General features: G+C 43.5%; 1 protein-coding gene across 2 annotated transcripts in view; it reads right to left on the bottom strand.

The window, feature by feature from the left end:
• SUFU (SUFU negative regulator of hedgehog signaling) overlaps positions 1–25,223 on the bottom strand; it is a 90,354-nt gene that overhangs the window by 51,296 nt on the left and 13,835 nt on the right. For both annotated transcript variants that reach the window (XM_080347550.1, XM_080347551.1), the window contains exon 3: positions 10,552–10,688. In XM_080347550.1, the coding sequence (XP_080203676.1) occupies positions 10,552–10,688 (137 nt within the window). The remainder of the gene's footprint in view (positions 1–10,551; positions 10,689–25,223) is intronic.

Genomic DNA, 25,223 nt, shown 5'->3' with positions numbered 1-25,223 from the left:
CTGTGACATTGCCTTTTGGGTGGTGTGAACCTGGACCGTGCATGAGGCTTCTCCACGCTGCCTCCCAGTCTGCAGTTCAGCAGTAGGAAAACATGACTGGGAACCCAGGAGTTTCCAAGGGCACCTGTACTCCTATTTGACTTGGTGGAGGAAAAGTCTGGAGCTCAGCCTGGAGCAGGACTCAGTCTGGAGCTGGGGTGCTTCCAGTATTGCAAAGGGGCAACACTCTGCCTATTTGGAACAGACGGAGAAGTGAATTTAGCCAGAATGTAAGGTCATGCAACTACATTTATACTGCCCGGAGGAAAGAGAATATGTACCACCTGTACAATGGCATAACAGCACTCAGCAGCATTCACAACCGTATTTCTGCTCTATGCCCTCAGCTACTTTATCACCTGAAACCCCTCTGACTGAGACAGGACACACACAGAGGAAGCACAGGCCACCAGGTGTGTGCTGCTTCACGCCCTGGGAAGCCTCAGTAACACCTGGAGCCACCATGAAGCTCTTCTCCAGCAACTGGCAAGCCTCTTACCTCTCTCTGTGCCTTCGCACCCAGCAACAAAATGGACTTGAGTGTTTCTCTGCCTCTCACAAGTGAGGATAAAAGCATCGGACTCTGAAGATCCCCAAAATTATGGTCATACAAACAGACAAATAACACTAAGCTTTGCAAGCATGCAGAGAGAAGTTGCATTAATTTCACCTGGGGAACCCTAAAGCACCTCTGTATGCTGACATGTGCCAGTCTCACTGTCACCAGTGCCAAGACCTGTCCTCTCCCTCCTTTCCAAGTGAAAGGCTCCTTTCACCAAAGAGCACGGATGTTGCAGACGGTCAATATTGCTATGCTTATTCCCTACAGATCCCTGCTAGGGTTTGGCAAGACCATCTTAACATTAAAAGGAAGCGCTGGAAGTTTACAGTTTGAGAGGAAGAAAAGAAGAGCTGTAATAATGCATGTCAATGAGCTCTGCTGGACCAAACCCAGAATGGTCACAGAAAAAAAACCCCACAAACAATTAGAGAAGAAAGCTTGATGCCAAAGACGAAACAGCGACAAGGCTTCTCGATAAGTGTCTGAGAATTGCTTTGTCAGGAAAGCGGATAGGTGCCTACCTGCCTCATTGTTCAAGAACATGCAAAGAAAAAACACATAAAACCACACTGCAATACTGACGTCTCTCTGAGAGCTCAGATACACAATCAAGCTATAAATGCACGCGCAGGCTGAGGCTGGCACAAGGTTAGCTGCCATCTCTCGTGCTGCAAGGAAGGATTTCGGCAACTGGCACTACCCTGTGTGCCAGCTCACGGGCGTGCATACACAGACGGAGCAGAGTTGCTATAGCAGAATAACGCTCATCTGGCAGGACATGCAACAGGTATGGGGCATCCAGCTTCAGGCAGGGTGATCGGACAGTGCCAGCAGGCGAGTTCCAACCCTTGAGCATCCTGAACAGCAAAACAAGATGGTAAGAGTAAACCTGTTCCCAGCTTCAGTGTTCTCTCTGTGCAACCCTGAGACAGTGTTTCAAGAGAAGATGCATTTATGTGCCTGCAAAATGCCTCCTCTTAGAGTCATCGCCTCTGAAGAGAAAAACATTTCCCATGAGGTCTCTTTGGTGTTGTCTGTCTGATTTGCAGACAGATGCTTCTCCCTGGATTATCAGCAGTGCTGCATAAGCTGTATTTGTGATCTACAGGCGGAAGTAAAAAGGTCTGGGTCCATCTGCAACCAGCACTTCACTGCAGTGTCTATCAGGACAACTTACAAGAGTTGTATTTGGCAATTCCCTCCCTAACAACTTCAGAGCCTCCAAGCCAGCTTTGGGGGGTGCCAGGGACAGGTTGGAGACTGAAGCATGAGCTCTACAGCTGCCTGTCATGCCTGGCACGCCAGCCAACCGCTCTGCACACAAGAAACGGGTTTGTTTTATCAGCCAGCACGTTGTTTGGTACCAGCCCCAGCACGTACGTCTCAGCTGGAAGCTCGGGGTTGTGACAAGACTGGCTTACGAGATGGGGAGAGGGATGGGACATACTGGGGAGGTGAGCTCACAGGCAGCAGTATGGGGAGAAGTGGATTTATTGTGGCAGTGTGGGACGTAGAGGGGCTGGTGCACAGAGATGTAAAATACCAACGTAAAAATCTGTGCTGCTGCTCACAGAACAGCTTGTTTTATGGGAAATGTCTAAGAGGAATTAGGCTAAAACCCAAGCAATTTCTCATGGACCACTGAATAACTATCAGATGATGAGAGCTTTGGCCATGACAAACTTGGGTTAAATTGGAACCAGTGACTTAATATTTCCATACCCTTTTGCAGAATAAAGGCATGTAGCCTGCACACTTTGTTGAGTCCTGTTCACCTACGGCAAATGATAGGCCAGGAGGCTGTTTTATAAACTTTACTGCCCTACAGTTTCAGTGTTTGCACAGCAGGGTTCACTACATAACAGGTTCTGTTGAAATGAAATTGATGTTGATTTATACTTCTTTGTTGAGCTAAAAACCACAGTTAATCCCCTCATTTTTAATCTGAAATCCTGAAATACTACAGAGGAGCCAGGGCCAGCTCCACACTGGAAACTGGTCAATATTACAAACAGATGATAGAAAAATATATATATATTTTACAGAGCCATAGCAACCAGAAGAGAACAATAAATCAGCCTGGGGATGAAAAAAAAATAAAGGCACAGTCAAGGAAAAAATATATATGAGTTACTGAGAGATTGTATTTGGCTTTACTCATCCTACTGAGAACAAATAAATGCTGTTTTACAAACAAGCTAGACAAGATTCACTTGCATTCAAGGAAGCAACAAGTTTGGTTCGGGTTTTGTTTTTTCCCCCGTTTACACACAGAAATTGGCCACTGTCAAGAATGTTTGTGAACATGCTGGCAAGGAAAGAGTCACTGAGGCTACCACACTGAAGCTTTCTGGACTCCAGAAGATCTGAAGATGAGGTCTAGTGGTTACACCAGGGCAGTAGGTGTCAAGGTATCCGCTGGCTTAATGGCTGCAGGTCTGTGACCCCAGACAAATCACTTGATCCCACTGAGTCCCATTTTCAGTGTAAAAGTTATACCACCTGTCAAATGCAAAGTGCCTCCATGGCTCAGATTAACTTGAATCAGATTAAAATTGCTAAGTAAGAAGAGTGCAGCTATACCTGCAGTCCTTACAACCCCTGTAGTCACCCTTGTTTACTGAAGGGGAAACTGAGGCATGCAGAGCTGGCATAATACCCTCAAACCGATGTGCTTAGCCAATGACATGGGCAGGAAGAGTGTACGAGCTTCCTCAAATTACAGACAAGACATCAGACAACAACTCCTACCTAAACAGAGTATGATGTCAAAAATAACGAAGGAAGGCCAGACATACCTCACTTTGGGCTGGCTTTCCAGCCGGGCTGCTGAAGGCTTGCGTGGCCATCCTGCCTCGGGCACTCACACGCATCAGTCAGAACCATCCTCCCTTCCAGTAACTTTTGGAAATTGGCCCATGGACTTGAATCGTGATAGAAGACAGAAGCTCATAGATAGTAAGTTCCTGCAGGTTTCACAGAAATAACTACAGGACAAGAGAAGCTATTCATACCTTATCCTCTGAAATGGGAATCTCTTACCATAACGGTGCAGAGGGGGCAGAGATGCCAAGAGAGGTGTTTGTAGGGAAAAATCCCAACCTAACACATCAGCTATAGCTAATCTGGTCATCGTTGTTATCAACATGTATAACTTGTTCTGTACCTGCTGGAATTAGTTCTGTCCAATACACTTTTCAAAAGCGTAGTAAGTTCTCTAAGGAATAATTTGTGTAAGCAAGTTTCTCCTGAGGTAATCAGCCGAAACCTGCCTTAAATCACTACCCACAAATTGCATCTTGCATGCTTACTTCCTTTGCTCATAGATTTTGTTACTACTGTTTTGCAGTCCCCAAGACACAAACAGCTTCCTACTACTGATTAGTCAAAAGTTAAATATTAAAATTTAACTTCTAAATTAGCTAAGACTTCAAAATTCATATTTAAATATATTTAGTGCACTGAGACTCCTACTCCACCCTCACCTAAAGGAAGGATCAACTCTTCCTGAAAAACATACATGAAAAATAGTTTCACTTGTTCTCAGACATGCAGCAATGAGAAACCTGCTACTATTCTAGTGCTTCATCGTTTTTCCTAATAACAAACCCTAACCCTAAATTACAGAAATTCAGTAGTGATTGGTCTCTCATATCCCTAGCAGGCACACATTAAAAATTATTACTTTATTCCCTACAGCAACCTTTTGCATATTTAAAGGCTGTTCTCACATCTTCCTTCCATCTTCTCTTCCCTGCACTAAACCAACACAACTCTTCTGATCATTCCTCCACAGGACATATTTTCTGGACCTCTGGGTCATTCTTATTGCTGTCCTCCAGTCCCCAACTGGGATGTATCTCCCTTGAAGTCTTTTGTCTGAAACAAGAAACAGTGCTCTCCCTTTCCCTTCAAGGTGTTGCCAGCAGCGTAGAACCCTGTCACATCCAATACACAGAACACTTATACATCAGGATAATTTAGCTTCTTATCTCTCAGAATGAAGAGTGTTGGTCCAGGTATACTCCATTTGTGATCTTAACTCCAAATAATTTTCTTCTCCATCTGGTCATTGTGCACTGGATTATTCCCATGCAAGCACAGGACTTTGCAATTGCTGTACCTTCCTGACCCTACTGCACACAGGTACCTCAGACCATTTCTGTAATTTGCAAAGGCAATTGAAGTCCAGCCCTCTGCACCATTATGCTTTGCTGTGTCTGCAGATTTCATCAGGACACTCCGCATTTCTTCAGTACCAAGTACCATTCAGTACCAAGGATAGATTTTGGATAAATCCAAACTCTACACATCTTTTGTGGCGGATGACAACACATTGACAATTACTCAGAGTCTAAATATCCAGCCAGTATTGCCATCCCTCTTTAGTTTTTACCAAGATTGGGCAAACTCAAGTGGAAGAGGAGAGTTTACAGATCATGGAAGGAGGGGCTGGCCACTTAGGAAGAATATAAGGCTGTTGTCAGAGGATGTAGGGAGGCAACTAGGAAAGCTAAGGCCTCCTCCCCCTTGCAAGAGGGGTCAAGGACAACAGAAAGAGCTTCTTCAAATACATGGCAGATAAAACTAACACTAGAGGCAACGCAGGCCCACTGATGAATGAGGTGGGTGCTCTGGTGACAGAAGATACAGAGAAGGCAGAGTTATTGAATGCCGCCTTTGTCTCTGTCTACACATACCTGTCAAAAATCTCGCCAGTATCAAGGTAACCAACATTCCCTGTTCCACATGGTGCCTGTTACTTTTCACAATTAGTTTGTTCCATATGTTCTTGATCAATCCATGCTGAGACATCTATTATTCCCTGAATGCCTTCTAGATGGTTTGTTTTTCCTAGCAGTTTCTTAAGACCTGAAGTCTGTTGTCTTTTTTTGGGGTGATGGGAGTGAAGAATAGCATTTGCCATTTCAAGCCTCACTTCATGCTACCTGTCCCCCCTGCAGCAGCGGGGATTCCTACTGCTCAGCCAACCTGCAAATCTCTAACTAATTCATGGACATCGTCTCAACACTTCTGAAGCTCGTTTCATGAGCTAGTTCCCCACTACAGTATATGCATTGCAGAGAATACAACCACAACATATGCTATACCATGACCTTTAGGCTCTATCCATGATGAGTTTTTCCTGGCAATTTCTCCAAATTTGTACTTTACAGCTATTCTCTTTCAGGTCAAGAAACATGGAAGAACCAAGAATTCAAACAACATATCTGTCTAAAATATATTGTCCTCATGATGTATATCAGGCAGGCCCTTGAAAACAACCTAAATTTACCTTAGAGAGAAACAAATCGCAGATTTTAATTTGATGAAAGCATAAACCATAGTCTCTCTATACTGATCAAGCATCATAATACTGCAGCACCTAAAGAGTTAACCATTGTGACAAGCCCTGGATAAGCCTTCTGCAGGAATAGTGTTTCTTCTTTGTTTGAAGTATAAGTTTGTTCTACTATGAGATATTCCCAGTATACCCACGAACCATGACAAGCTAAGGTCACTGAATTGTGCGGTTTCATTTTCAAGGTTTGCAGGTTTCGGTTTTTGTAAAACTAAAAATAACAGAGCTGGAATTTATGGTCATGGTCAAACAGTGATAAAATTAAGAACAGATAAAGCCACAAATAAATTTTTTTGAGACTTGCAAGCTTGGTTTTGTTGAAGGAGGGGAAATAGTGCCATTTAATCAAAAGCACAAAGCATCAAGTGTTCGTTACAGTGAACAGGGAAGCCAAGGCTCAAAGAGGTCTGAAATTCAATGCAGAAGACTGCTTTTCTAAAGCATAACCAGTGCAGGAGAGATGGAAACAAAGGAACACAACATTGATTTGCCTAGAAGTGTCTGTTATGAAAATACAGCACCTGCAATGAGACAAGCTTTGTAACTGCAATACACAGTAACAGTACTTAGGACAGCAGTAGCTGCTAGGTGAGCGTTCAGTGCAGTCATCACCATCTGAAAATGCTCAGGCTCGGCAGGAATGTAACTACACCTTCCTCTCCCACAACTTCAACCAGGCCCAGCAAAGCACACCTGTGATAAGCAAAAAGTTGCCTTGGTATTCAAGAGGTAAGAATTTAGCCCTTAGCACAGCTTTCAAAGTAAACAATCCTTTGACATGCCAAAGTGCCTGGAGCCTATCCAAAAAGTTCCTGCCAGTTTTAATTCTTTTTCTTGCTCCTCGTTCAGAGTGGATTCATAAGCATTACTCAAGTTGTTTCAGTTCATCAAATGTTTTCAAGACTGTTTTGGAGTATTAAAGAGACGCCACAGATCTTTAAACAACTGAAGAGGACAACATTAAGGTACATACACCAGAGTCAAACAACACTCATCATTGTTGCATTTGACAAACGTTCCAAGTGGCACAGTCAGAAAGAATCTGAACAAAAATAAACCTTTCATCATGTAAAACAATGCTGTCATGCCACAGTCTGCCCAATAACCAGCAGGTTCCAGAAGAACCACCTCTTCAAATACTTGACAGTTTTAAAGTTTTAATGTCTGACCAGAGAAGTCCTGTAGAAGACCAAGTGAAAAAAAAATACCAACCAACAGCAGAAGCTCAGTTGGCTTTGCAGAACAGCCAAGTTGAATCGGGGGAAATCCCATTAGGCAGAAAAAAATAAATAAATAAGTAACACTGCCTTGGCCTGGGTGCCCGATCACCCAGAGGTGACACAAGGGAGAACACGGGATTGCTCTGGAGACTGCCGGCCTGAGAAGCACAGCTCCAGGGAATGAGCAAGGCAAAGCGGGACACGTCAGATGCAGGAGGAGGACTGGGGACTCGGCAGAGGAACGGAGTGAGCGAGCTTACACTAAACCAGAAAATGACTGCACCTAGTCAACTGGTATTTCCCTGAGAGATCAAGAAGAAACATGATAGTCTGCCCCATTACAACTTTTACTTTTAAATGCATCCTCTCGTCAGGATTAACCTGACATCTATGATTAAGCAGCAGATTTTAGCCTGAGAAAGCTCTTATTCAAAAGAGACAAGTGATAAGTTTGTACAAAAATAAAACTAGAGCCTGATCACTTGCTGCAACAAGACCCAGTTTCCTTTTATACAGGGCAAGGAATGGTTGGTAACACCCAGTGACAGCACACAGCTGCTTGCTGAAGGGCACAAAGCTGTATGAAAAACAAAATCCAACTCTGATATTGTAAGGGGCCTCTGGAGGTGTCTTCTCCAGCTTCCTATTTGAACTTGAGCCATCACTAATGCTACATCAGGGTCATTGTAGCTTCACTGAGTCCTGAACCCTGTCAGGAAAGGAGATCCACCAGCTCCCTCATAAATTGTTCCCTGTGCTTTGCCACTCTCCTTATGAGCAAATTTTCCTTAAAGCCCTTCTAGAACCTCTGATACTACAATTCAGAGCTGTAGCCCCTGTGTGTATTATCTAGGGCTTGACTCCACAATCTTATAACTACCCTCCCAACAACTGTAGGCTCACTTCAGATCACCCTGCACCTTCTCTTCACAAGCCAACCCGGGCCTGCTGCCTCCAGATTTCCTCAGAGCTTATGTCCTCCAGGATCCCCACCACTGTGGACTCTGTTTTCTCAGCATCTATTAAACCCCAAAAAGGACACAGTATTTTAAGTGAGGCCTCTCCAGTGTCATGCAGAGAACGACCAACTTCCCTCAATCTGCTGCTCATGTTCTTCCTAAGGTAACCCGGCACATGGTTTGCCTGTTGCATGGTAAGTGTAGTGTTGGCTCATACTCAATTGTACATTCAAATAAGTCAATTTATGATTCATATACAGGGCTTTTTAATAATATAAATCGAGAGCTAAACACCCAGAGGCTAGAATCCATTAACATATGTTTGAGCAGCACCTTTAAAGAGTCAGGGTGGGTAGAAAGTCAAACCCAGACAGATAAGCAGAGGATAATACAAGAGGCCCTTAGAAGTTCACATCAGACTGATATGCATGGGCATAACCGCTCTTTCCAGTTTAAAAACAATTCATTGCCTTTGAGGTCAGAAGGGTGCGACTGCAGCAGTGCAGGAAACCAAGCAAGGAAAGTCTCTGCCCGGAGTGCCAGCTCCGACACCAAGAAGCTTGTCCTGAAGTACCCTACCAAATCTCAAGTCATTCTGCAAACCTCCTCCCACCCATGGAAAGGGTGACACAAACAAGCAACTGCTACAGGGAGGCTGCTTAATGTGCAAATAAAAGGCACTGAAACTACTTTAATAAAGAGACTGTTATGAGAACTTACACTGGACTAGAAAATTTAAAAGGCTCCAAAAGGGGTCTTATATGATAAGATACTAAGTTGACATATACCATGTTGTATGTTATTTTATATTAAGATGGAGACATAAGACTTGGATGTTTCCTTCAGACCCTGTAGTCAATACATAGAAAACGTGAGTACGAATTCATTTCCACTTAAATTTGAGAAAACACTTCTTCTCAGTAAGGGTGACAGAGCACTGGAACAGGCTGCCCAGGGGGGTTGTGGAGTCTCCTTCTCTGGAGACATTCAAGACCCGCCTGGACATGTTCCTGTGCAACCTCACTTAGGCGTTCCTGCTCCAGCAGGGGGATTGGACTAGATGATCTTTTGAGGTTCCTTCCAATCCAGAACATACTGTGATACTGTGATACTGTGATCACTGCATGGTCAGTATCAAAAGGCTACTGTAAAATACAGTTTAGATAGGAATATCAAACAGTGGCAAAAATTATGGCCAGTCACATGGATTTAGATGCTTAAGAGAAGCAAAAATCAAGATCAGGGGGTAAACCCAAATTTGAATGGCCATCAGGGAAGACAGCCACACAGCAAAGGTCACCAAAAAAAAAAGCAGCTTGTCATTTTAAACTGTAACAAGAGACTCTCCCAACATGAAGACAAGCAATAACCTGTGCTGGCACTGGTCTCTGGCAGTTAATATTTAGAAAAAATACCCCAGAAGAGTTACCAGTGCCTCAGAGATTTGTCACAGAGGTTAGCAGAGCAATCCTGTTTTCATCCAGACCCTTCCCCTTTGGGAGTCAGCCAGCTGACTGAACACCAGCAACAGAATCAGAAGTTACTTAGCAGTTTATTAACTAGTAGAGCCAGCACCAAATGTTACAAATTCAATAATCATTGATTTAGAAGGTACTTCACCTGTAGAGGACCTCAAACTATATTAAAAAAAGTTCTTCAAATATTTTCATTCAGATCTTGTGATGTCAGAGAGCGCCTTTCTAGTATGCTACGCACTCAGCCATTCCCAGGGTCTTCACATGATCACACTACAAACTAATATTCAACCTACTGGTATAAATGAAACCCAGAAAGAGTAGTGCAAGAGGATGTTTTGTAGGCACCCTGGTCTGCAGTTTTCTGGCAAGTCTCCATCTGCATTAATGATTCCCAATTGTTAATTCCTTAGCCCTCCCAGCCTTGACATCTCCTACAACTTTGACATTTTCTCATCTCAGCAGCTCCTTGTTCACATGCATTGCTGCTGCCCAGGTGCACAGACCATGGGAAGAGACTTGCTTGTGAAGGAACTGCAACGGTTTTGGAAGTTACAGCCCTTCTGCTGGGAAGGGAGACCTTACCAGCTAGGTGCTCCTCAGCCATTTCAGGATAAGCAAATGAGGTTTTCTTACCAAGAGAAGGTGAAACCAACAATGCAGGAAAACAAAGAAACACTGGGCCAAATTCCTATGTTTAATAACTGTTCTGTATCTTCAGCTTTTCAATACTAAGGATTTGGAGTTACCTGAAGAGCAGCTGGGTTTTGTCCCCAGCAAGCTGGGCTGACGGAGGGAATACACTCTTTTGGGTTCTCACACAAAGATAATTCCCAAGATTTGATTGAGTGTTGATAAGACAAGTGTTGCATTGTGAAACAGATGTGGTCCTTCAGAATGAAAGCAGGAAAAAGCATATTTAACCCTGCAGTACCTGACTGGAAGACGTATCTGGCTAAGCCTTGCATTAGTTCTGCTGGCCAGGTAGGTGGTGCCGACTCCCCCGTTTCTCTCTTTAGTCGAAACGTCAACTCAAATCCAAAACCACTTGGTCCATCTGTTCCTGTAAACCTGGAGAGAATGAAAAATAAAAAGTCACAACATACTTCTTGTAAGGAGAGCAGGCTTCAAGATTAGGATCATGGGAAAAGAAGAGTATTTTCCTCATAGAAAAAGAGGAGTTTAGAAGTTCTCTTATTTTAGTCTACTATTTGAGTTCAAATGGCATAATATTGTTAGGTCAGCTGATGTAATACAATTTTGAAGATAACTATCACAGCAGTGTTCCCAGTTAGAATAATGCAGTCTTGAAACCATAACTTCTTTCCTGGGACTGGTGGGATTTTCAGCAACCTGAATTTATTCTTAAAAATCATTGTAAGTTTTGCACTGATAGCTAAATGGGAACACCAAAGAAAGCGCATAACAGAAAATAACATTATTTCACCTGTGTGAATTCAAATTTCTATACATTGAGAACTGGGATGAAACTAAAGTACTGTCTAGTAGGTTTCCGGATTGAAACAGCTGAATATTTTTATGTACAGCATACAATTTCTGTGTTGCAAGGGAGACGGAAACAAGAAGATGCAGGCAGAAAGTTAATAACCTCTCAAACAACGCACTAATTCTCATTCTGCTCCAATATATGCCCACACACATTCTCCTTATATATCTAGGAAGGCAAGAGTGGACAAGCTTTGAATTTGACAAGTACTGTTCAAGAAGCAGTAGTCTGCCCATTTCCCCATTTGACAGAGATAGGTATCAATTTATTTGGTCAGATAGGGTCACGGACAGGAGAATAAAGTCACAATTGAAGTATAAAGGCTCTAACAAAAAGGAGTAAATAAAGGATACTCCATAGTACTTTCTGCTTTAACAAAACCAGTCCTTAAGAACACTTTTAAAAATATTTATACATAAGGGAAAGTTCCTGTTCCAAGTCCCCAACAGCCAAAAATGTCACATTTGCCTGTGGAAAATGCAAAACTCCAAGGACAAATACATACGCTTGCAAACTTGAAAGCAAGTTGGGAACATCTGTGCCCTTTTTACCACTGTCACTGCATCTCTCACTCTTGCTGAGGCTGTTCCACAAAGGCAGAGAAAAGAAAGAAGGATTTACACTGAGCATAAAGACACCTCACAGAAGCTTTCAAAAACCAGTATCATTCTGCAAGTTCATCTCCAAGACCTGCAGCCACTGGCCAATCTTCTGGAGAAACTTTGCAAATGCCTTGGATGCTGGTACCTTGCTGGCACATATGAAAGGTACAGCGCTCAAAGTGTTAACATCGCACTTCTGCTAAAAACAGCCAGAGCCGCCAAGAAAGTGATAAGAGCACTTTCCACTTGAAAAACACAGCTCACCAGCAGCAGTGGTGACCAGCTCCAAGTGTTGGGTGGATTGTTCCCACAGTAAGAAGCTGGGTTTGAAACTGAAATGCTTTATTTCAACCCTGGCTAATGACAAGTGTTAAAACTGATTAAACATAAGCATGGATGTAACTCCTTCATCAGGCAATGGAACTTCATTTGAGGATTCATCAAGGAGAGCTTGATTGTGGTAGAATTTGAAATGATGTCACTAACATAGTTAAGAAATGCACCCAAGTACAGAACTAAGGTATGGGACAGCCCAAAGAGATAACAGCTGTGACTGAAATCAAGAGACCAGGTGCTGAAAGTCAGTCAGACATGTACAATGGCACTAAGTGCCATGTCCAATCTCAGTTTAAAAACCTCTAGGGACGGTGAGTCCAGCACCTCCCTGGGCAGCCATTCCAATGCCTGACCACTCTCTCTGCAAAGAATTTCTTACTAATATCCAGCCCAAATTTCTCCTGGCAGAGTTGAAGCCCGTGCCCTCTTGTCCTATTGCTGACTGCCTGGGAGAAGAGACCAATCCCCACCTGGCTAGAACTTCCCTTCAGGTAGTTCTAGAGAGTGATGAGCTCACCTCTAAGCCTCCTCTTCTCCAGACTAAACAACCCCAGCTCCCTCAGCCTCTCCCCAGAGCTCTTGTATTCAAGTCCCTTCACCACTCTTGTTGCTCTTCTCTGGACTCGCTCCAGCACTTCAGTCTCCTTCCTGAACTGAGGGGCCCAGAACTGAACACAGTACTCCAGGTGTGGCCTCACCAATACAGAGAACAGGGGAAGGATCACTTCCCTTGTCCTGCTGACCACGCTATTTTTGATACAGGACAGGATACCATTGGCCTTCTTGGCCATCCGGGCACACTGATGGCTCACGATGAGCTTCCTGTCAATTAGCACCTCCAGGTCCCTTTCTGCCTGACTGCTCTCCAGCCACTCTGCGCCCAGCCTGGAGCGCTGCAGGGGGTTGTTGTGGCCAAAGTGCAGGACCTGGCACTTGGCCTTGTTGAACTTCATCCCATTGTACTTCATCCCTTTGTACATTCAGCAGCCCTGTAGGGTTTCATTAGTTTCACATATCAGATAGCAAAGGAAAACCAGAAATATTTCTTAAAGGGAGAAACAAAAACACTTCAAAGTTGGTAGTTTTCAAGGATTTATACCAGGAAAAAGCATACACCAGAAACTCAAACACATCATGAACGGGTCAATTTTAAGAAGGATCAAAATTAATGAAAAGCTTTCAAGCTGATCTTTCACAGTTAAAATTTTTGGAAAGTTAAGATGGCTCCCTATTGAATTTCCTCCTTTCAAGACATGTTCTGAAACCACAGCTTTACTTCTAATATGCATCAAGCTAGAGGTTAGTGAGGTTTTCTTTTTTTAACTCCACAGATCTCTCTGTTCCCCAGAAATAACTGTTGAAGAGAAGGCCACGCATGCTTCATATCGATCCTTGCGCAAGCTACTGAGTAACAGAAGCGTTCAGGTGAACATCCATCACATTTAAAGCAAGCGGAGCATTTAGGAGAACACCGCTGGTCAGTCCACAGTAGCTGCGAAGCAATAAAACTGACAGGCAATGTTACTTATGTGGTTTTTTTGTACAGTAATGAAAGAGACTCTAAAACAGAGAAGAACTACTTGAAAATAAATAGAACAAAAGCTAAGGAAGTGAGCAGTAAGTTCCTTCCCTTCTAAGATTTCAGAAAATCCCGGAAGAAACAAAAGATATTTCTTCTAAAAAACACTCAAAAAGTGCAGCAGCATACAATGCTTGGAGTTCTCAAATTCTTAAATTAACAATCAAATATGAGAAAAAAATCCTATTTGCATGTAAGAGATCTATACTTAGTGACTAGATTAAAAACATTTTTGAGCAGTTAATGGTCACAGGTTGCTGAAAATACACTGCTTTGCTATAGCAAAAATTTAAATACACGCAGTTCACCAGTATTGTGCAGCTGTTGTGAGGTAACAGTCTATAAAGTAAAGACTTTGATCTGTTTAATTTTAGCTTGCTAATTTGTTTTTGAAGAAATTGTGACAAATGTGGCTTTAAAAAGCTTGCAATCATTTCAGAAATTCTTTATGTTTATTTCCGACAAGTCTTTCATAGGAAGAAATATTAATATTCAGAATGCAATTAGGATAGTCATTTTCAGCTAGTATTTTTGCCAAAGCTTTTGATTTATTCTTCAGAAAAAGTCTTGTATTTGAAAGTAAGTTGAACGGAGTTTCAACAGCTGCCATAAAATTTCTCTCAATGAAAAATGGACCATAACCCAGGACCAGAGCTCCCAGCCAAGGTTCAGAGGAAGCACATGAGAATGGAGGCACGTGTGAGCTTCAGGAACTAAATAAACCTATAACCCTGCCACATGCCTCTGACCCTGAGTCTAATGAAAATTACAGAGAAGAAATCAGTAACTGAGTTATGCAGCTTGGCTTCTCTTATGGAAGTCCTTTTCACCAGGGAATGAGCACTTTGACTGTTCTTCACTCCAAAATTTGTGAGGATAAGGATGCCCCAGTCCACTGGCAGAGAGGGAAGCAGCAGCCACAGCCAGCACATGCACAGGAAATGAATCTGCCCACTAAAACCAAGACCTCCAGATACATATGTCATATGAATGGAAGACCAAGCAAAAGGATTTTTGTCCTCCACAAGGATAGAGACTCCTCCCTCATATCTGGGCTGTATGCAGCTGCTCATACCCTCAAATCACCTGTGTCCATTTTTGCTCACGGCCTTATCCAGAGGATAAAAGATGCAGCTATTGTAACAAAGAAATCCATCCGTGGTGGGGGAGCTAATAAGGTGAGATTCCCCATAAACAAGTTAATTTATACTAAGATGTTCCATTATTTCCATGTGGAAACAGTGAATTCCTGCAGCAGTCTCCTTCTTGTAGGGTACATCCCCACTGCTTGGGGGTTATCTTGGGAGGCTGCCGAGGAACTGGACAAAAAGGATCATATCTTGCAGGCTTGTAGATGTCAAACTCATGCTCCTTCCCACAAGTTCCCAGTTTTCACTGAACTTCCAGAAAAGTCAACCACCTTCAGCCAGCCACAGTCAATGAACAAGCTAAAAAACCCCATATAGTTAAAGAGAAAGACTGGTATGTCCCATTTCTACATAAAACTGGATGGAGGGGTGAGGTTAACCCACAGATGGAAGAAGTCCTGCTAAAGCACACAGAAGCCAGGTTTGCTCGTGACATCTTCCATCGGCCCCCAAGTTCAGTGCTACCTGTCCTACCTTGTTCCCTTCCAAGCCGCAGCAAAGGGTCCACAGCAGCTCAGCCTGACCCCCATTCCTGCGTCAGCCCTCAAAGGAAAACGTCCTTATTACACACTTTTTGTTGTACAGAAACAAGATCCTGGCACTATTCGGGGCTGGCTTCTTGTGAAGAAGGGAGGTGGGGACTGGGGCTCTGCTTCTGGGGTGGGGTTTTTTGGTTGTGGTTTGGCTGATTGTGGTTTTGTTTGTTTTGTGTGGGTTTTTTGGTTTGTTTTGGGCTTTATTGTTGGTTTTGGTTTTGCTTTAGTTTGGGGTTTTTTAAAACTATTTTTTTTAAATCTGAAGGTGACTAATCCAAACCACAGCCAGTTTAGAACAAAGGCTTTGGAGCTCAGTTCAGCATCTCAACACTGAAGCGCTTTGCAGGTCGTTTCTTCACCAAAACGGTTACAATGCAGCGGTCCAAAAGCGCCTCAGCTTTGTGGTAAAACCATGACCTGAGATGGAGCATGTGCAGAAAGGACACTTCAAAATTAGTATTTTATATCTGTGCGTGGCCCTAGGTACATAAACTGAAAGCTGCAACACGGCATTAAATTTCTGTGCTAACAGATCTGAATATTTCACATAGTTTGGTTTATGCCTTCATTCTGCTGAACCCTGCAGTTTTGAGTGAAAGTTTCTTTTAAACATCCCTGAAATGCTAAGAAGGGGAAAAAAATATGAAATCAATATTTTGCCCCAAAACTAAAGATACTAACCATGAAGGACAGCATGGATCATATTGTGCCTTTGCCCCATCCAACGCAGGCAAACATCATCATTAGAGCCAACCCAATTGTGAAGCAGCTGCCCAAATTTTCACAAAAACAAACATCGATGGAGAAATTCTTGGCTTGCTGCACGCCCACTGGCACACAGCACATAGTTTTATATTATGACTACAGCAGTAATGGAAGGCTCTGGTATCTGCCAAGTCAAATCCAACCCTATATTTAATATTAAAACCTTATTTTCTCGCATGAATAAAAATAAACTGTTTGAAAGCCAAGGTCATATATTACATACCATTCTTTGGGTTAAAACTCCCTTTATCTGTTCAGCAAATCAGCTCAGCAGAACAGACTACATTGCAGCACTGCACATACGCTGAAGGAGCCTGGCTTGTTCCTTTAATGAGGTAAGAGTTTCACTGATCACGATATTTAGTTCCAGCAAAAGAATCCAAAGAAATAGAGGCCCCTTTATTTACAGAGCCGTGCGGCCGGCCCCCCCAGCCTCTCTCCTGAAGCCACACACAGAGAACTGAGAAGCTGCTCCCCCCTGCAGCAGAGCACCCAGCGCGTTTTTCACATCAAATAGCCCAGCTTAAGAGGATCAAAAGCCAAACTAGCCCTTTGCTTTACAAGCAGCTCTGAAAACCCAAGGCTTTTCAGTTTAAATCAAAGCAATTTGCCAACGAATTTTCATTCTCACTTTTGCAAGGAACGGGACAAAGTTTGCTGCTGCAGTGCAGTGCAAAATGGCTGTATTTCTGAAATTCTGCTTTTGAAAGCTACACAGCTCTAGACAAGGAGCGGAGTGTACTAGGTGTTTATTTTTTGAGAGTTTAAGGGTTTGTGTATAGAAATATATTAAGTGAACCAATCCCTGAAAATGGGAGTTTACATATGTTATGATTTCTTCAGCCAGTGAAGAAGAAAGCTCTTTCAGGGTATTTACAGAATCACAGAATCAACTGGGTTGCAAAAGACCTCAGAGATCATCAAGTCCAACCCTTGGTCCAACTCCAGTCCGTTTACTAGATCATGGCACTAAGTGCCATGTCTAACCTCAGTTTAAAAACCTCCAGGGATGGCGAGTCCACCCTGGGCAGCCATTCCAATGCCTGACCACTCTCTCTGCAAATAACTCCTTTCTAATATCCAGCCTAAATTTCCCCTGGCAGAGTTTAAGCCCATGCCCCCTTGTCCTATTGCTGACTGCCTGGGAGAAGAGACCAATCCCACCTGGCTATAACTTCCCTTCAGGTAGTTCTAGAGAGTGATGAGGTCACCTCTGAGCCTCCTCTTCTCCAGACTAAACAACCCCAGCTCCCTCAGCCTCTCCCCATAGCTCTTGTGTTCAAGTCCCTTCACCACTCTTGTTGCTATTCCCTGGACCCGCTCCAGCACTTCAGTCTCCTTCCTGAACTGAGGGGCCCAGAACTGAACACAATACTCCAGTGTGGCCTCACCAATGCAGAGAACAGGGGAAGGATCACTTCCCTTGTCCTGCTGATCACGCTATTTTTGATACAGGACAGGATACCATTGGCTTTCTTGGCCACCTGGGCACACTGTTGGCTCATGTTGAGCTTCCTGTCAATTAGCACCCCCAGGTCCCCTTCTGCCTGACTGCTCTCCAGCCACTTTGTGCCCAGCCTGGAGCGCTGCAGGGGGTTGCTGTGACCAAAGTGCAGGACCTGGCACTTGGCCTTGCTGAGCTTCATCCCATTGGAATTGGCCCATTTTTCCAGTCTATCCAGATCCCTCTGGAGAGCCCTCCTGCCTTCCAGCAGGTCGACACTCCCTCCCAACTTGGTGTCATCAGCAAATTTGCTGACGATGGTCTCAATCCCCTCATCTAAATCATCAGTAAAGATGTTAAACAGGATAGTTTAGGGGTAGTCAGGACTGCACTTTCAGAAGTCACAGCTCCAGTCCCAGCACCTCCAGCGAGACAAACCAGGTCTGTCCCGGGCAGCGAGCGCAGGCTCTTGCACTCTGGACTGACCTGTCCCAGCTGCAGTTTTCAGCTCCATCACCACTACTTCTGTTAAACAGTCGCTTCATGCCGCTGCTTCACAGGTGCCTTTTGCTTCAACTCCTGAATTGCATTTCCCCTCATCTTCTACAAAGACAAAGCTTCCTGCTCTGCTGGTGAGCCACTCTGATACCATTTTGAAGGCTGCAGAAATACAGTATCACTACACTTGTAAGCCTGGCATCTGGAAGAGCTGCTGTTATTTCCATCAGAAAACAGTTTTAATTCTACCATCATCTTCACCCCCCCCAACCCTTCAAAAAAAAGCCACAGTAATTGCCAATCCACTGCTTTCAGTACTCCAGGTGAACCTACCAGGATGTTTGAGAAGTTTGAGAAGGTGGTTATACCAAGCTGATGGGCAGTGTCCACCACTCTGCTTGATGAGACCAAAGTACTTCAAGGTCCAGCTCTCATTAGTGTTTTAATACTGCGGAGCTAGTAACCATCCTGGAAGATTTTTCTATTAGCTAGCAAAGATTAGTATTAGCAACACAGAAGACTGGTGCAACAAAAAGACTGAGGGTACTCAATGACTTCACAGGTCCTCCCTGAGAAAAATCAAGATGTATACAATTTCCCTTTCACTGCCCACATGTGCTTACAAACAAGCAACGCAAAGGGTGGTCTCCTGTCTAAAACCCAAGGAGAAGCCTTCAGCAGGTTGTTACTGAGTCAAACACCTCAGTGTCTCTGTCTCCCAGGAAGGGTGTCAGGCAGGAGCTGATGTGTCCCAAACAAGATGATGCAGAGAGTCAGCCTTCTGACTTCAAGCTCCATACGTGTTAAACAATGTCTTCCCACTATAAGCAAATGACACTCAAGATTCCAGAACTTCAAGGAAGGGAAAAAAAAGAAGAAAAAGAAACAAAGAAGTGACCTCCACCTAGTGCTTACAGCATCTTGCTTAATGGGAAACGGTTGGTTTTAGTGCAGCTGTCAAATACTCTTAAGTCTCATCCAAGTCCCTGATGGCATGCTGGGATGCTCCTGTGAAGCAATTTCATAAGACAATAGGCAGAGCAACCCCCATACATAAAAGGCTTGAAAAGTATCCAGAAAAGTTATTTTGGCCAAAACCCACCTGCTTATATACATATTCTCTCAGATTATCTCCTGGCATTTAAAAAAGCATCATTTTTAAAGAAAAGCACATAAAAACATCTGAGAGAAGCAGGGGGCAGTTATCTCTTCAGAGCACTCAACAGGAAATTCCATGAGGTCTTGCCACCCCAAACCTGTGCGCAGGGTCTTACTGGACTCCTTTCTAGCTTAAGAAAAAGCTTCATGCATAAGCAGGGCAAAAACAAATGCTAAACGAATACACGCTCAAAGACTTCTATCCATGTAAAATCAGGGTCAGAAAGCCAATGACACATGGTGCTTAAGACAGTTTATGGCTTTGCCCAAAGCTGTTGCTTAGAGCCTGCTCTTGCAGTATATCATATCCAACTTGTAAGCCATCAACCAGATGCAAAACCTTCCTAGAAACAACAACTTAAATTGTTTTTAGAGAATTATTCCAACATCTAAATCCAAACAGATGCAGAGGCACTTGCTCTGTAGTTATCTGGAGGCAGTTTTCTCAGTTTTCCAAAATACTCATGTAGTATCCACTTAGAAAGCTTACATTGAGATAGAGCTGAGTAATATTTGTGAATCAATTTGTCCTGGCCAGTACGCAAACAGAACTGCGCTTCACTGAGCTGCCATTCAGTGCATGACGTACTGCTACAGGAGGAAGAGGAAACTTCAGTTTAAGTTTCACTCACTTTTTACTGTTCAGCTTCTTCAAAACTCAGGTGGTGACAATCTTGTCCCTGAAGCCTGGAGATTGAGAGTTTAGGTTTGGTTCTTAAATTGTTTGTGTAAATACTGAATGTTTATACAACAGATCAATTGACTGTTTCCTCTAAACCTTCAGATTACAGACTCAAATCAATTTTACTCCTAACTCTGCAGACACAACTATCTTATGAGACAGTGTCACTCAAAGTCCATGATAATATCGTGAGGGTTTCCAGCAGCTTTAGACACAAACAGCATGGGAACTGTTGTGTGCATTTTGTGGACCTGACAGATTGGCCACTTTTTAGACACCCAAATCAGTCAGGCACCTGAGAAGCACTCAGCACCCAACCGTTATTAAAAGGTGTCCATACCACAGTCAACTACATCACATGAGCAAAGGTGCTGGGTCTGCTCAGCTCTAATAAAATAAGCCTAAAAGGAGAGGGGGATGTTATCACTCAACTACCTATCGGGAGGGTGAAGGGAAGACAGAGCCAGACCTTCCTCAGAGATGCATAGGAAAATGGCAAAGGTCAATTGCAGTTACATGGATCTGGAAATCTCTCTCACAGGACAGTGAGCTAACCCTGGAACAGGATCCAGGGAGGCTGGGGAAGCTGCCCCTCTGAGCAGGCATCAACTGGAAACTTTTAGAGGTCCTTTCCAACCTGTGATCCTATGAAGGAACACAGCCAAGAACTTCTACTACTGGTACCCTGTATCCAAAACTGAGCTGGCAGGGCCCACAGCTGATAATTCACAAGCACAAGGTAAGCTTGTTTTGACAGAAGTGGTTACTATACTCAGCTCCTGAGCTACGCTCTCCAGTCTATCACATTAAAGTAAAACACCATCAGTTTTCAGGTCACTTCAGTGTGCTGGGCTGCAGGTTAAGGCAATTTAGGGGTTGCTTCTTTGAGGTTCCGCTGTCAATGCCATGAAAGTAGTAGCATCTGGAAGAAGCATAGGATCCCTCTTAGCTGCTGGAGGTTAATCCCTTTGAGCTCTAGAGGCTTGGAAGCATCATCGTCTCATTCTGGAGGGTGTCAACATACAGTCATACATGTGAGGATAGTGCACGTAGATTAAGGGGAAAAGGCTGCCAAAGGGATTTATCTGCTTCATTATTAAGTCAAGAAACTTTAGAATACTCTTAAAATGGCATCCAGGTGACCTGAGTTTGAATCCCTCTGTCTTCCCATTGTCCTCAAATTACTTACGAATTTGACTCTCAGAGGTAAAATAATGATATTTCCCTGCTTCAAAGGGAAATATGACATACTCATCATATAGGAAGTGCTTATATACTCCATCTATCAAGGTCACAAAAGCTGGGAAATTAACTCCACATTCTGCACAGCATGGACAAATACTGAACATAGGAAATGACTAAAACAACAAAATATGAAACAGGAGGTTGCACGGGACATGTCACTCTCTATCCCAGCAGAAGGTGCCCACATATGGGCAGTTTACTTTTTATTTTCGCTGTTTTACAGTTCATGGACCTAGCTTTACCAGTAGGTGATAGTCTGATCTCCCATTACAGTCATAACTAAACTGACAAGACCAAGCCACTTCATGGTCACAATTTCCAAAACAGGTAATAAAAAATAAATTATGTGGAATCAAGTGACTAGAGGACTGGCTGTACTTTTCAGCTTGAGGGCTCACACATTTATCCACAGAGCCATCCAGGCTTCCCACCTCACAGCCAGCAGAACCCGTTCCAGCCCAGCTGAGGTGTCCCCGGAGCGGGTTCTGGGCAGCACACTGCAGGCACAGGTAGCACAGCAGCTCGGGAAAACACGAACAGCCTCGCTGCAATGGCCCGGGGAAGGGGCTGCAGAGTTGCATCATCTTAATGCCCACTGAAAGGCTCTGGAAAGAATAGCTGAGAGCACAATAAGGATTTTCTGTGGCACTTACAGAACAAGGGGCAGGGAACTAGTGAAAAAGAAAACAACTCACCGAGATCTGTACTCCAACATTTTATTTAAGCTATTTGTGCTGCACTTCAGAGCTACTTATCCTTCATTTCTACAAGGTCCAGCAGAACATTGCTCTCGCTTGGCCTGAGTTGGAGGTGATTCTGCAAACACAGCATGCAGTCACCATGCTGCACAGCACACCAGGGAAGACAACCTTCCATCTGCGCACAGATCTCATTTCGTACAAGGACTGACTGACCCCTTAGCTCTGACACACTGGTCTTTGCACAGTCTGCAGGGAATGGTAATGTTACACATCTCCAAAACTCCACCTAAAGGCTCAGCTGCAGCCTCACCAGGCGAAAGAACAGAAGTGAAGGGGTAGTTCAAGCCAGCGTGGCGGGGAAGGCGGTATTGCTGGGAAAAGGGCACCGATTCTCCTTGCAGTGGCTGCTGCCTGCTTCCCAGCCTCTACTGCCGAGAAAGTTCTGCAGCTGCTGGGAGGAACCCATTGGCATAACAAAAGCAGCTTTCAGAAGCAGTATGGGAGGCTGGAAAGAATAAGAGAAAAAAAAACCCAAAGCCAGAAGCTACACTAACAACTATGGTTAGTTTTTTTCAGTATTGCCTAAAGTCTCAGGATCTGGGCTCCAACATGTTATGTAGATTATAAACACTGCTGTCTCCCATTCCTTTCCTGCCGACTAAAGAACACAGGTTAAAAGAAACAACTTTAGCACACCCACAAGCACATTTTTAGGACTCTCATGTAATTAAGATCTCAGCTGTGCAATAAATGAGCCTGGGGCATAAAAGATATTTAGGAGATTTTAGGAGCCTGAACTCCAGCTTTCAAGCAGGACTTAGGTACCCAAGTATCCTGCTGGATCTAGGATTCAATCCCCCATCTTCCACTTCATCAGCTGTTGAAATCAAGGCAATACTTCCTTACTTGCTGAGGTGTTACATAGTCTCATCTCACTGTAAATGCTGCACTCAAAAACATATCGATGAGCATAATAAGAAACCTTAACCAATTAAACGGGCAGGAAAAGGCCCTTGGAGCCCCACCTGCAATTCCAGGAAAAGAAAGCACCAGGCTGCTGGTGAAAGACTCTTGAAAGGGAAACAAATGATAGCTGCAATTAAAAGTCTACTCTCTCTCTATATATATATTTTATTTTTTTTTAATCTGCCTTCAAGCATGAAGCTTCTCCTCCACAACTAGAGTTCCTTTGAAGTGTTGAAAACTTTCAGAAATAGGAATCATAGGCTGATATTTTTGACCTATAGAAATAAACATCTGGCTTATGAACGTTACACGTACTCCATCCATTGTAGGACAAAATCCAAAAGGACAAAATAAATCTTGGTCTCTTTAAATCAAAAGAGGGAAGAAAGCATCATTCTCCCCCTTCCTTTCAGTGGGTTCAGGCTTACCCCTAAAAAATTTAATAGTAGCAAAATAGTGTTGCTTTCAGACAAACCACTTCAGTTATGGAAACAGCAAAATGGCCCAGCCACTCTTACAAACAGGAGTAAAGTTGGGAGGGAGACATCAACTTACAGCGTATTTTGGTACCACTTACTTTTTAGTGCAGGAAGCACAAACACGCTCCTCACGTCGCTAATCACTTTAGGAGGAATAACCAGTGAAATAGAGTTCAGCGTACGCTCATCACAGCCGCTATGCTACAGAAAATCCCCCATCCATCTCTGAACACTAAATTCTTTGCTTTTCTGCTTAACGTTACTCTTCTGGGTAAAAAAGAATTCAAGGCCCAGAGACATATTATTTTTTCGTAATAGAGTTATACATATGGATTCAACTTAGCTAGGAAATGTCAACTTAAGGCTTGTCTTCATGAGGAAATTTACTGTAACTAGTCTACCAGTATAATTATATTGCTGTAGTTCTACTGGTAAAATTCCCCTGTTGAGCCTTATTCTTTACAATAGCCGCCTTTACGGTTTATTTTTGTCAACTATGCCAAAAAAGGCCCCTGCTCCACAAAGATCACAACAATTCACAGGGGAGGAGGGGAAGGAGCTACACCAGTGCAACTGGAGCGGTAGAAAGAATAACAGTATAGAAATGGCAGTATTTCTCTATACTAACAAATTATTTGCTACAAAAAATAAAGCTATAAGAAAACTATACTGTACATCAGATATGATTGCATCCCCATCCCTTTTAGGAGAGATGCCTCAGTCCTTCCCCACATCCCTTGCGGGAGCGATGCCCCCTGGGACAGAGCACTGACCCTCCAAAACAAGAGGTGCTGGTGTTAAAGGCCAACCCCTCTGGTTTACAGTTTGCATTTTCAGGGAGGGATAGCTGAAAAGCAAACAGCACTCTTTGCAAAAAGGATTTTAAAACAATTGCCCTTCACTTCAGCAGCCCAAGAATGAGGCGCTGGAAAAAACAATGAGCCATCTGTGCGCTCTTCCCTCCTTCCCTTGTCTCTGTCCTCTGGGCTTAAATTAGAGCTCCCCAAGAATGGCCGGGTCCCCCTCCACCTCCGCCCACCCTGTTTACAATCTGCAAAAAACAGTTTTCTGGCCTTTTTTTTTTTTTTTTTTCCTTTTTGTTCTTAAGACACATTGCAAAAATCTTCCTTTAAACCTCATCCCTTTGTCAGGTGGTATCCCATCTACCCAGCTTTGTCAGCTGATCAAAAAATGCCTCCCACCAGATGATCCGTTCCTTGTTTGCCATCCCTGGAGGCAGAGTGGCACTCAGGAGCCCCAGTCACCCCTTTGTCCCAGGAAGGGAATACCATCTGAATGGGAGACCACCAAAGATTTGCAGCTCTCTTTTGTTATCCTGGTGTCAGGGCCTATTGGGCCTTGATTCAAAATTGAGATGACAGTAGAGAGGCAGCCAAGTTTGGTAACCACTGTGGAGTCTCCAGTTTAGGAGAGAGAGATACTAATAGCTCAAATTTTCAAATAAAATTGGTCATTTCATTACCGATGGTAATTTGTGGTTACGAATTGTAACCACTGTTCCATCAAGAATAAGAAGACTATTCTAGCACTAGTCAGGAAGGTATGTTCCCAATGCTAAATCTGCGTTGAGGGAAAAAAAGGGGATTAGGTCTGAATAACAGCATTCAGATGCATCTCTTCAAACATCCATTTTGTTAGTATCATTATTCCAGCAAGCAAAGGGATAAAAAAGTCAACCCTCCTTTGATCTCGCAGCCAGAATGGCCACACAGCTCAAAAAATGCTTTTACCTTCATGTCCCACTGAAAAAAAAAAGAACAACCACAACAAAACCCCCCAAAAAAACAACACATACCACAATACTATTTTAATTCTTGCTTTTTAGAGCATCCTAAACAGATCTTTATCAAATAAACACTTTTTCACAGGAAGACCCAACTTTGATCCCCAGTCGCTCCTCTTCCCACGCAGCACGCACCGAGCTGGGAGATCAGCGTGA

This window comes from Nesoenas mayeri (assembly GCF_963082525.1).
Source record: "Nesoenas mayeri genome assembly, chromosome: 7".
Taxonomy (NCBI): Eukaryota; Metazoa; Chordata; class Aves; order Columbiformes; family Columbidae; genus Nesoenas; species Nesoenas mayeri.
The sequence above is the reverse complement of the archived record's forward strand: the minus strand, read 5'-3'. Positions and strand labels throughout refer to the sequence as shown.